The sequence below is a fragment of the Crotalus tigris genome, unplaced genomic scaffold, assembly GCF_016545835.1.
Source record: "Crotalus tigris isolate CLP2741 ecotype Arizona unplaced genomic scaffold, ASM1654583v1 scf7180000024398.1132909, whole genome shotgun sequence".
NCBI classification, from domain to species: Eukaryota; Metazoa; Chordata; class Lepidosauria; order Squamata; family Viperidae; genus Crotalus; species Crotalus tigris.
Genome location: NW_024100566.1, coordinates 252,539 through 266,020, shown reverse-complemented (window position 1 = coordinate 266,020; position 13,482 = coordinate 252,539). Strand labels below are relative to the sequence as shown.

The following is a 13,482-nucleotide window of genomic DNA, read 5'->3' as shown; positions in this document are numbered from 1 at the left end:
ATGGAGGGATTTCATCTGTTAAGTACTTGGGGAGAATTAGAAATTTGAAACTGGCATAAACAGAGAAAGGGACACAATGAAGAAAAAGTGAAGTGGTAAATGACTAATCTATATTCAGTGAAGAAGAAACAGATTGTAACATACCTGGGGCATGTTTGTTTCCAAGGGCCGATTCTCAAGCTCCTCCTGCAGGCGTTGACACCTTCTCTCTGCCTGTAGGAACTGGTGCTGGAGCTGCTGGTATTGTTCAGATGGGATAACAGGACATCCTTGCTGCTGGATCTCCTGCAGTTCTCGAGGGTGCTGGGGTGGGCTAAGCATCATGCTGGAGTTTGAGTGAAGCAGCTGTATCAGACAAGATGGGTAGGGAAATATAAAAGAGATGCCTTGCAGGGTTGATAAGAACCCCCTCTCATCATCTGAGCACCAAGATCAGTTAGGAAGAATGCAAAGGTGGACTCCCAGTAACGTGTCTAATGTTCCCTCTAGATCAGTGGTTCTCAACCTTTTTAATGCCGCAACCTCCAACCGGTCGTAAGTCGAGGACTACTCAACTGGTGCAGCACCGTTTGCAGAATGGGACTTTTGGCGGGCTCAGCAGGGCAGAGACAGCCTGGACAATTCCTATTGGCTTTTGAAAGCCAATAGAATTAGACTCTATTCAAGAGAGTCTATTCTATTGGCTTTATTTCAAAAGCCAATAGAATAAAAGGGAGTAGCACAGCTAAGGAAAAGGGGGAAAAAATGGCGGATGCGTTGTTTGGCGACCCCCGTGAAATGGTCATTTGATCCCAAATGGGGTCCCGACCCACAGGTTGAGAACCACTGCTCTAGATTGTATGTGCCCACTCATACAATTTTACTCTTCTACACACTGTCACAGCCCATGCAGTAACATTTTTCTGCAAAGGGGTCAAGGAGGAGAGGGAAGAAAAGGCATGGGGATGAGGAAGAGGAAAGGCTCCTCATCTGAGATCTAGGCCAAAAAAACTCAACCACCTTCTGCCATGCTCCAGACCATAGGAGGAATGGACCCTAACACCTCCCCCCCAGCATTATGTTTGTTGTTTTAAGATGCTTTATCTAATCAGGTCCCTTCCAGGAGTATTTTATTATAATTGCCATCAGCGCCAGACAGTATCAGTCAAGTTGGCTGGGGATGATGGAGTTTCAGCTGAACACATTTAGTGTTTAGTTTAGGAAGACTCTCTTTAGGAGAAGCACACCATTTTGGAAGAACCTTAGGAGGAAAGTAGAAAAGAGGGTCACCTGTCTATAGATCAGTGTTTCTCAACCTTGACAATTTTAAGGCATGTGGACCTTCAACTCCCAGAACTCCACAGCCAGCAATGCTGGCTGTGGAATTCTGGGAGTTGAAGTCCACATGCCTTAAAATTGTCAAGGTTGAGAAACACTGCTGTAGATTGTAAAGAAGAGATTATGGCCCTTGACAGGAGTAAAATACTTTTCTAATGCTGTTCTGTTAAATGGAGGTTTGCTGTGTCCATTCATGCTTCATAAGATAGTGCCACAATTTGGAGTTGAAGCCCAAAGTAGACTTTGGAGTGGTATGGACATACATTTGGTGCCTCTTTAATTTCAATACATCTTCTCCCAGATTCACAAAGCTAGCTCAGGAAAAAATGTTGCTTCCTTAAGGAATTCTTTAAGGGGAACAGGGAACATTGCTGGGAGCCCTGAAAGGCAGATCCTTCTGAAAAGGGCCTTCTGTGTGATTGCTCAGACTCAACACTGATCTGATGGCATAGAAACGATCAGTCTTTAGGATTGATGTGCACATCCATGTCCCTGCAAAGTACATTATTGGCTTTGGATCTGAAGCATCACATATCCCTAAAGCTTTTATTTTAATATAACATTTTGTAATATTTTTATTGTTTCTTCTAACTTATTGAGCTGAGAAAATATATTGAAGACATACACAGTAAATTCATAAGGAAGCAAAAATACCTTTCCAGTTCTGTGTTATGACTCCCCAACTTAGACATCACCAAGACAGCTAAAAGCAGTTGACTTTAGGATGTAGCTTAAAAATAATTGATCGCCAAATGTTATTAAGAATTCACCTCCCCACTCCCACTCCCCAGATTAGACTGCAAATGTATATATCTTTACTTTGGAATGAATAGTATTAAACTCAGGCCTTTTGAAAAGAACTCTAGGATCATATTGATAATTGCAGTTTTAGTTGGAGATTTTTCTCATTATAAAACCAGCCATACATTTTGCTAATCACAAACTCAAAAGAAATAATTTTATGCTGTAAGCTCTATAGGGACCTGCAGCTCTTAAGGCAATACAGCAATATAACAAAAATAGTTTTAAAGTGGTAGTGAATTACAGTATTAGAATCTTGAACAATGTGAGAAAGCTTTTGATATGTTATTTATTTGCTAGAATATTTTACTAGTTTTTGTCTCGAAATATCAGAACCAGCTTAGGTACAATTTTATTCAATTTTGTATAACTAATCTGATACTCTTTGGTTCAGCTGCAACTTCCAGAATTCCCAGACAAAATTCCCAGTTTTTAAGTGTTACATTCCAACATATTTGGAAATCACCAAGTTGGTTGAGGTTGCATTAGAATTATTACAGAAAAATAATACAAATCAGTATTTTTAGAACATCAAATATGAAGCATCAGATAAGACATTTGTACTATGTTTAATCATGAAGGTTCCACTGATGGTTCCTTTGGGAAAAGTCACTTGTAATTACTTCTTACTGGAATTACATAAATAATCTTTTTATATGTTTTTTATATGTGGTAGAATGGAGGCCTAATGAAGTGGAAAGGGCATGTGCAACTGTTCTCTTGCATGCACATCCAGTTCACATGCTCTGAACTTTGTGGAAAACCATACAAGCTATCAATCACCATAATCATCATCAGCACAATGTTCATTGGAAATTTAGCTGGAGCTCAAAATGTAGTACCCATTGGAGAAAGATTTTGTAATCACAATTAACTTACAAAGAACATTTTCCCTGAGCATATGGCTCACTGGGCTGTACAAATTAAAGAAACATAGGGGAAATTACATAGTTTGGAGATTATCAAAGATCAGTAAACCTGGCCATGCAAATATCAATCCCACTATTCCACTAAGAGCATGCAATTGGGAAACCATGGAAGGACGACCAATTCTAGTTATCTCACGAAAATAAACAATCCATCCAACAATTAACAAAAAATGGGTAAAAAAAGAAAATGGAATCTCAGAGCCACTTTTCATTTTTTTTCCTGAAGTTTGGTTTTGTATTAAGCATCCTGTCTCATATTCTTGGACTTTAAAAATAAGCTTTTTCTCTTTCTTTCTAAAACTAGAGAAATTATTTGCTGCAAAAGCTCCCTTTTTGCCTATTATCCCTATGACACTTGAGCAAGACCATTAATGGTCATTTAAATGAAGAGTAGCTCCTTCAGATCAGGCAGGTTATTGCCTTAATGTTCAAGTCTGTAACAAATGAAAGGAAAGATGACATGGCAGGTACTTGGTAATGTCATTTCTTTTCTCTTCATGCAGTGGGATTACAGAAAAAAAGAGTTGGTTCTACCTTCACATGTTAAGTCAGGCAGAGCACTGCATTCGTCTCTGCTAGTTCCAGCCACCAAGGTCTAGGCACAGGTTAGCCAGAAAGAAAGAAGGAAAAAACACAAGATAGAAAGACAATTATGGGAATTAAAGGGCAAAAAAAAGACCAAATGAAACTTGCCCAGAAAAAGAGTAATCAAATACAAAAAGACAAGGACTTTTTCAGAGAAACAGAAAACAGCGGCTGGTAGGATATGTCAATGGAGACTCTCTTTTGAGTCTATTCTCTTCAAGAGAACGTAGACTGGGCTAAGTGTGTCCTGCACATTTAATATGCACAGAACTCAGTTTCTTAAAGAGATCTGGTTTGAGTTAAAAGCAAGAACAGGTTTCAATATCTTATGGCTGGTGTTTGAACATGTGAAGATGCGTCCAATTAAATGTCAGAAGCAAAGGGCCGATGGGAGCTGAATCAATATTTCTGATCACTCTTCTAATGGTCAGAGCAGCAGTGGGTTGGGGCAACTTCCTAACCTTGGGTGACTGTTGTTGGCCTTACAAACAGCAATTTGTAGAATCAGAATAAATTGTGCAACATGTTTCTTTTCTGAATTCATTTGGATCACAAAATGTGCCATTGTTGGAGACAAAATTTCAATTTAAGAATTGATTGAAAGCAAAGCTGCTTGAACTTTTGTGCCATTAAAATTCAGCAGTAAAATGTCTGTTCCAGAGGGACAATTTAGATCTTTTTGTGATTAAAACTGAAAATGAAATACTTGAGCTCAGACTCTAAGCTTAATGAAACTATTTTCTGTTGAACCTGACTTTCCAAACACTCTCTCCCCTCCCCAGTGGCTCCCTTCTCCATAAAAATATTAATTTATTACATTTATATCCTGTCCAAACTCAAGGTGACTTACTTTAAGATCTCCTATAATTTTATTACTTCAATCACTCTGAGGTAGTAAGGTTTAGAGGGTATATGGTGGTGCTTGTCTCTTTTTCAAGGCATTGAACCAACGCTGTCCGAAGACATTTCTGTGCTCATGTGGCCAGTATGACACCATGGAGTGCTATTAATTTCCCACTGAAGTGGTATTTATCTACTCACATTTGCATGTTTTCAAACTGCTAGGTTGGCAGGAGCTGGGGCAAGGACAGGAGCTTACCCTGTTGTGTGCACTCAGGTCTCAAACCTGGGGTGTTTGTTTTCTAGCCGACAAGCCAAGTGTTTTAACTGCTGAGCCACTGTACCAGTCTAATAATATAACTAGGGTATAACTAGCTTAAAATCACTCAGTGAAATCCACAAGCCAACAGGAATTGAAATCTGGTTTCAGCTATGCTCACATCTCTTACGGCAAAATCTACATTGGTGAAAACTGCAAGGTCAGTCTCACTCATGGCTGAGAAGATTCTGTTCCTTTGCTGAGTGTCAATCCTTAAATCAAGACAAATTCAGCTAATTCTTCTGCCACTCTGAAAATCTCTGTTGGATTTGCCCGAGGATTTTAGTATCATTTTAGAAAAAAAAATTGTGGCATGATTTATTTAGTTTCCACTCTGCCAAGCAAAGATAACAAAACATACCTGCAGACATAGACAACTTGTAACCAAATAGATCTTTTCTAATAGTCAGTCTAGTTCAACAGAGAGGTTATCTAGCAAATTGTCTAGAACAGTGATTCTTAACCTTTTTGAACGAATCGCCCCCTTGAGCCAATGAGGAAGTTGTCATCGCCCCCCTCCCCCAACATAACCTCTCAATCACAACATAGGAAATAATTCTTCAATTTATGCAAACCCTTTTTTGTGTTCTTTAAAATTGTCATCAGGACATATCAATGCAAATAATTTATTTCCAGTCTTTTTCCCATATCTCCCATATTCTGGCCAATGGCGTGCCACTGTATGGGTAGAGGCTGCTGTGCAACACGCATGAAGATAAGCGATTTGTATTCACATATGTATGGCATTCTGTACTGAAGCTAGCTGGAGGAATATTTGAAAACACAATTCAATCCGCTAATAGCGAGTGATCTGATGTTTTTGTATGACAGATATACAGCAATTCACTGTACAAAAAAGTCTCAAAAGTGTCCCCAAAACTTCTCACTCCATCGCCCCCATATTGCCCCCTTTTCCTTCCTTCGCCCCCGCATTGCCCCTTTTCGTTCCATCGCCCCCCTGAAAAATGAAATTGCCTCCTGGGGGGTGATATTGCCCAGGTTAAGAACCACTGGTCTAGAACTTCATCATAATCCCTAGAGTTGCAAGGCTTATGGGGATGGGAATGAAATATTGTCTATAAAGCTTCCATCCTTCCAATAGGGGATCACTGGCAGATACAGAAATTGAGAATATAAGATCCCCAGCTAAAACAGGTCAAAAGTCTGCATGGTCTAGATCAGTGGTGGCGAACCTATGGCACGCGGGCCAGAGGCGGCACTCGGAGCCCTCTCTGTGGGCACATGTGCTGTTGCCCCAGCCTCATCTCTCCCTGCGACCCCCTCACCAGCAGCCCCCCTGGAGGAGAGTTGCCCCTGAGCATGGCCCACGCGGAGCAGCACAGCCAAGGACATGGCAGCCAGGCAGCGTAGACAAGACTCTGCCCTCACACCCCATCGCGCACAGTTGATGCTGTGGGGCATGGGCAGAGGGTGTGGCCACCATGGCACTGCTGAGCTGCCTGGGTGATCTGCGGCGGGCCCTGGAGGCGGTGAGTGGCCCTGCTGGCAGGAGGGGTGGGGGACGGGGGGGCGGAGCAGGGGCAGGGCCAGTTTTTGGGCACTTGGTCTCTAAAAGGTTCGCCATCACTGGTCTAGATTTTATAACCTCTCATATGTTGCTTTGGTGAAAAGAACCAGAATTGTATATTAACTTCCATAATCTAAAGTATAATAATCATTTCGCCAACATTCCCTGATCTCCACGAAATAAACAAGAAGGATATGGCAACAGTATCCTTCTCTTGCTTCTGACCTTCTGTAGCAACAAGTATAGATTGCTTTTGATCATAAAGATACCTTCTGCCATGGCTTGTAGCAGTTGCTTGATTTATGCATCACTATCCATTTGTCTACATAGTAATAGACAGCCATTTGGTTGCTTATGGCAGAGATTGCAGCTAATTGACCAGCTATAAAAACCATTACTGGGAATGTAGTGCTTGTGTTTTTGGAACATGGGAACTAGTTTGACGGAAGCTACTGGTATACATGTGTCCCAAAGATGTGCACTGTAAAAATAAATGGAATTAACAAACTATTTATAATTTGACAGATTTTGAAAGATGGAATAAAACTAAGTGATAAATTCAAAGTTTAAAATAATAGTGCAAAATGAAAGTGCATTTTTTTAGGCCACCCCCCCCCCACCTAAAACTGATCTTGCTGGCCAAAGCTAGCTCCTTCTGCAGCCATTCACATTCAGCTTCTCTTGCTCAATGAATTTCACAATCTGTAACTGGCTTTGGTATTTTTCTTGCTTGATGGTTGGAGTAGCAGATTCCAGCTACCATATTTGGCTAGAGCAATAACCAAATAAGATTTTATTTACCGATGTTAGGCAAGCTGCAAAGCATCAGACATGCATTTAAGTCTGATTGGTAATATTCTTATTTACTCTATCTAAATTTAAATACCCCCCTCTCACACACACACACAGAAAAAGAGAAAGAGAGAACAGGTAAGAGGAGGTACACTGAGACCTATTAATAAATCTAAATGATTTACTGTACAACAGATCATAAAAGCATATAAATCCTTCTATTCCCTATCATTCAGTCAGAACTGAAAAAGCTTCTTGGATGAGAAGTGAAATATTTTCAAGAAAAAAAACATAGTCCAGTTGTCTTTTGAAAAGCACCTTTGGGACAACCATCATCTGCATGATCGAGAATCTCCATAGACTAGGGGACCCCAAAGCAGTTAAATTCACTACATTATTGTATTAATCGTTCTGTATCAGTCCCAGGTCCATGGTAACTTACTAAGATAGATAAAATAGGAATAGAAATGATTTTATACAGGAATGAATAGTAATTCAATCTTGTGGGAGCTATTCTTCTCATTTATTTAAGCTCACTAAGCAGAGCGTCGTGCAAAAAGATATAGCTATAAGACTTAAAGGCAAATCATTTTAAATATTGGAATCAAACAGAACTTCCTATTCCCTGCCATCCTCTTTATTCAACTCCTTTGTTTCAGCAGTAGAAATTATAATGATGAAATAACTAATGTCAGCAATTTTTGGTCAATCTAGTGCTGGTCATTCAAATATCTACCAAGAGACGTGACCTCTGAACTGCTGTTACTTTTTCTAAGATCTTGGAATAAGGTGGGCTGCCTACATATTAGCATTTGACAAGTATTCCAATTCACCTTTTCCCTAGAATGAGATAGCTCCGATTTGGCATCCTGGAATTCCCTCTGCCGCTGCTCATTCTCCTGCCTCAGAAGCTGCTGCTCCTGCTTGATCAGCTCCAGTTCACCCCAACAAAGCTTCTTCTGCTGATTCTGTATCCCTGATGAATGCATGGCTGCTTCCAGGAACCGACTCTGAAGCAAGAAAGCAAGCAGACTGCAGAGTCAGACTTATGATACAAGCTAGGAAGATTGATTACTCAGAGGCTTGGATTCAAAGCCATTTTCTACCTTGGCTTATATTTATGGACATGAGCAAGTCAGTCCCTTTTAACTTGGCTACATTCCCATAAAAACCATAAGAAGTAGAAAGGGCTTCCTTATAGGACTATTGGAAGACAAAACAAAAGTTTAACTTCTGCAATTGAAGATTATTATAGTCATGAGCCTACAAGTAAGTTCATTTGAGACTTATGGTGAAGAATTTTGAATAGGATGGTAATAGTTTGAAAGTGCAGACAATCAAACCCAGATGTGATGCATGTAATTGCTAAAAAGTGAATAAACATTTATCAAGTATATGAAATTATTTTAACATTCAGGACGTAGGTTATGGATTAGCAACTGCTTATATTCATGGATCAAAAGAAATGCGGAAGTCAATTTCTCACACTGCTATCCATTGAAAAAAGATAATTATGACATGTATCTAGAACTTAATTTGAAAAAAAAGCACACATACTATAGTATGTACCAGGGGAGTGGTTAAGACATCTAGTTTAGAACTGAAGAGACCTGTCACTTCACTCATGCTGTCACTTGATCTGAGAACTGCGTGGAATCCTTAAAGTAGGAGAAGCTAATCACTTTGTCTCAGTCTAACCCAATGCTTTCTCAGCCTTGATAACTTGAAGATATATGGAGTTCAACTCTGAAACTTCCATTCCTCTGGCAGTGCATTTCTGGGAGTTGAAGTTCATAAATCTTCAAGTTGCCAAATTTGAGAAACACTGGTCTTTAATCTACCTCATAAAATTCTGGCTGGGGAATAAATAAGAGGAAATCTCCATATGCCACCTGGACTTCTGAAGAGAAAAGATGGAATATACTCAATCTAAACAGATATTTTTCCAAATACAAAGAACTATTTAAACCACATTGTTCATTTACTCTAATGATAAAGACGACTCTGAAAGTATTTTATGCATGACAGGCTCGTGAGGCTGGCGTGATGTGCAATTAGTTCACGGTGAAATAAGTTGGGGGTTTGTAGTCACCGCGAGTTTGTGGTGAGGGGCGGCACAGAGGGAGGCTCAGCCAATTTCACTGTCTGTATACATGTTATACTTTGATAATAAAGGGTTTATTATTATTTATTATTTTGATTTCAATCCAGCTGTGTGATTGATTGAAGAATTTAATCGGTTTAGAATATTTAATTATAGTGTTGAACAGCTATAAAGCATTTCATGCAGCTATTTTGATCTTATGGTAACTGAACAAATATTAAATTGTTGTCATTTTACTAAATCCCGCAATGGGTTTAGTGATAGTGGTACTATTATGGATATATATGTCATTTTTCATCATAAATGATCCTGAAGCAGTTAGCTATACTTAGAGCAGAAAATAAAGAACAAAGATTATTCATTAAAAAGAAATATATTAATCAACAGCAGGATAGGCCAGAATAAAAAGATGGGTTTTGAAACATGTCAATTTATTTAAACATGTCAACCTTGCCCTGCATTTAAAGATATGGGAAGACTTCTGCTTCTAAATAGCAGCACAAAATTCCTTTAAAGAAAGATTAGGATGACTCAACAACTATTGAAATCAAATCGTCCCACCCATGTATACCTTCTCATTGGCCATTTGCAGTTGCTTATTCAATGACATCACTTCCTGTTTTAGATTCTCTTTTTCCTGCTGGGTAACCCTCAGGTCTGATTTGAGCCTGGATACCTGAAGGCTGACATTTTGCACAATATCATCAAAATTCTGGATCTAAAAGGGCCAAAGAAAAAAGAAGGGGGGGCATTGAATAGATTGTTATTCCAGCAAAGACAAGATGCTGTTTCCACACACATTTTCCCTGCTCAGTTAGAAACTATATGCACAGAATATGTATTTCAGGATGAGAAAAACTTTTATAAGATCAAAGACACATTCTCTGTTCTTGAAAGTAAAGAAACATGGGTTGTTTCTCTCCTTTACAGCAGCAGAGTGTATAGAAACAGTTCTTGTTCCTGAGATATTTTTCAAACTGAAGCAATCAAAGTAATACAGAACAGACTATTTCAGTAGAGGTGGGAGCTGAAAGAAAAGATAAATCAGAACCAATCAGTATGATCTACTAAACAAGTATTTTTAAATCATGACATGAATATATAATACTATCAAGAACATTTTATTGCTCAATAAAATTTCATCTTTAATTGGCAGATAGAGACATCCATGCATAAATGCACAGGCAAGAGCAGAGGAAAAAGTATTTTTTGGTTTATTTTGGAACCAAGCAAACATAAGAGAACCAAAGGTATAATGACGATACTGTTCATCTCTACAGAAATTATGCTAATCTAATGTTTTTGTGGGAGAGAAATCATAGATGCAGCTTAACTGTGCAGAATCAAATGAATTATTAAATTCTAAGCCAATTAGAAAATATTTTTATCAGTGGGTAAGTGCATCCACTGTCAAAAACATAAATCTTTTAACAGGACAATAGCACACCTTGTCTTGTGATACTGCCATTTGTGCTTTCAGATGCTGATTCTGGTGCTCCAAAGATGAGTTCTCCTCTCTCAGAGAAGCAGTGAGGCTCTCTAGGAAGGCCACTTTAGTTGCCTGCAAAGATAGTAAAGCCCAGGCAGAATTGCTATTGGAGCTACTGCTATTTGTAGGCTCCAGCAGTCTACAAATTGTACCATCTATGCCTAGCCTTCATTAGTTTTTTGTTCTGCCTCAACAGTCTACACCAGTGATGGCAAACCTTTTAGAGACCAAGTGCCCAAACTGCAACCCAACTTATTTATTGCAAAGTGCCAGGGCTGCATTAGCATTGTGGTGCCCTTGGGGGGGGGAGGAGGTATGTCCCACTGGGTGGGTGTGGCTGCAGTAGTCACAGCAGACTGGGTGAGCATGGCTGGGGCCAGGGCAGCGGAGGCCAGTCCCTTGCCATCTCTGGGGCATCCCCGGGGGACCAACACTGCTTGCTCGCTCACTTCCTGCCCTGTCGCTTCCAAACGCCATGTGCTTGCTACTCTGGCGAACTCTGGTGGGGCAATGGCACGTATGCCCACAGAGAGGGCTCTGAGTGCTGCCTCTGGCACACGTGCCATAGGTTCGCCACCACTGGTCTACACCAAAATAGTTTGATCTAATTATGTTCGTGAACCTCCTGAGTTGCTGAACTCTCAGTGCTCTGCAACATCTTAATGGAAAGACTAAGGCATGAACATCTATAAAAGGGAACCAAGAAAGGTCTAATGGGAAATGTGCATCATAACATTGTGATGTAAATTCCATCCTTCTGTAGTTGCATCATGATGTTGCAGATAAATACATAAGAGGTAAAACTTGTGTTATGATGTCACAATGCACATTTCATAATTTTGCTGTCACCGTGTGTAAAAGGGGATAATATGGTGAAAAAGAAAAAGCATTCTGTTCATCTTGCCATTGTCTCCAGTTATCCAGATAGTAGCCCTGGCTCCTCTAACATATTATTATTTTCTGGATGGTTGGGTATGTTTCTGCTAAAGCAATGGACTGCATCTGTCCCGTATTTCTATTTGAACTTAAAGCGGATTATGAGTACCACAATGAGGTCCCTAAAAGTAATGTGTTTGTATCTATAGATTGAAATAAAGGGTGTATTTGAATGGGACATTATTCTGTGCCCTTACCTTCTCCATATACCGGTTCAGCTCTTCACTGAGGGCTTCTTTCTCTTTCAGTAGCTTCTGATTTTTTATGATGACACTGGAAATCTCACTCTCCAGCTCAGAGAGATCTAGGCAACTGGGTAGCTATGGAAAAATCTCTGTTTTAATTTCTGAGATGAGTATGCTTAAAGTGTATTCAAAAACTTCCCAATAATGTCTATGAAAAGTTTGCAGCTAAATGGAGACTGTATACATCTCAGGAGTGACCATCATAAACTAACTGATCCCCAGAAGCAGATGTCCATTCCCTTTGGGAAGAAAGGTATTCTGCCCACCATTACCTGTTTTACATTCTCCAGTTCTTCTTTGAGGAAATGGTTCTCCTGCTCCAGACCATGAACCTGAATTCTGAGCTGACCCAGCTCTGTTTCCAAGGATGAGACCAATGAAGAGGACTAAGAGTAAATTGGAAAAAAAATTAAATTGAATTTGAAAGTGGAGGAAAATACTCTTTTCAGAACGCCTCAAAGATTGGTTAATTTGCAGCTTAAGAGTTGGCTAAAATAACATTTCCTTTAAAATGTGCTGTATTTTGTTTTTTATGTCACATTAAGTCCCTTTTTGATTAAGCAGCCTATATAGCAGCACCATGATGATAATGGTGGCAGGTATTATTATTCTTAAAATATGATTTAGAGGAAGTGGGAGAATGATAGAGGTCGAAGTAGGATCTGAATCTGCCTTCTTGCTATTCAACTTTGGTTCTAGTACTCGTTGTAGTCTCTTGTACCTGAATATTAGAGTTCTCCAGTTCTTCTTTGAGCTGGGAATTCTCTCTTTCCCATTCTTCTGACATGTATTTCTTAGCTTCCTTTTCCTTTTGCCGAAATGTTTTCATAAGCTGCTGGTTAGAATCTTGAATATCTGCTCGACTTGGAGAATTTCGATGGCCAAGTTCAGCATTTTCCAATTCTAATTGCTGATTCCTGGCTTTCAGTTCAGATACCTAATTAGGAAACAAGAACCCCCCAAAAAATTAATGGTAAGAAACATTTCCTTGGACAAAGGAAATTATACTTTTCAAGCCTCTTTCCTTCTGTAAAAGGAAATGAAGAAGGGAATGAAGGTTACTCTTCAATCAACAGTAATTGGTTTCAGGATATGAGGAGAGTTGGGCCATACTGTGCTCTCTTGAAAAAGCTAGCATTGATTGTAAATAGTTAAGACTACTGCCCATCGCTTTAACACCAATCTGATATTCTCCCAGTGGGCAGAATTTTCTTTTCCATAATTCCCCAACCAAAATATCAATACCTTTCTTGGTCTTGACCTCTAAGATTCATGCAATAAAAAGCTGGCATATAAAAATCTACGTGTGCTCCTGGAACAACACGTTACAACTCTGATCTGCAAGTTGCATTAGTTACCAGTTTGCTTCTGGGTCCAAATCAAAGTGCTGGTTTTAACCTTTCCAGCCCTTTATGGCATGGACCTGGGGTATCAGAGGGACTGCCTCTCCCCGATTACATCAACCTGCCCCAGTAGGTATAGCAGTAACATTTGCCAAGGCCCTTCATTTGATGAGCTCTACAAGATGTGCCTTTTCTGCCATGGCAACTGCCTTAAGGAACATTCTTCCCCCTGAAATTAGACTAGTTCCATCCCC

General features: G+C 39.7%; 1 protein-coding gene across 9 annotated transcripts in view; it reads right to left on the bottom strand.

The window, feature by feature from the left end:
- NIN (ninein) overlaps positions 1–13,482 on the bottom strand; it is a 112,086-nt gene that overhangs the window by 13,309 nt on the left and 85,295 nt on the right. For all 9 annotated transcript variants that reach the window (XM_039329481.1, XM_039329485.1, XM_039329486.1 and 6 more), the window contains 7 exons: positions 12,607–12,822; positions 12,158–12,271; positions 11,838–11,960; positions 10,663–10,776; positions 9,787–9,933; positions 7,945–8,121; positions 145–345 (listed from right to left, as the gene is read on the bottom strand). In XM_039329481.1, coding sequence (XP_039185415.1) covers positions 145–345; positions 7,945–8,121; positions 9,787–9,933; positions 10,663–10,776; positions 11,838–11,960; positions 12,158–12,271; positions 12,607–12,822 — 1,092 coding nt within the window. The remainder of the gene's footprint in view (positions 1–144; positions 346–7,944; positions 8,122–9,786; positions 9,934–10,662; positions 10,777–11,837; positions 11,961–12,157; positions 12,272–12,606; positions 12,823–13,482) is intronic.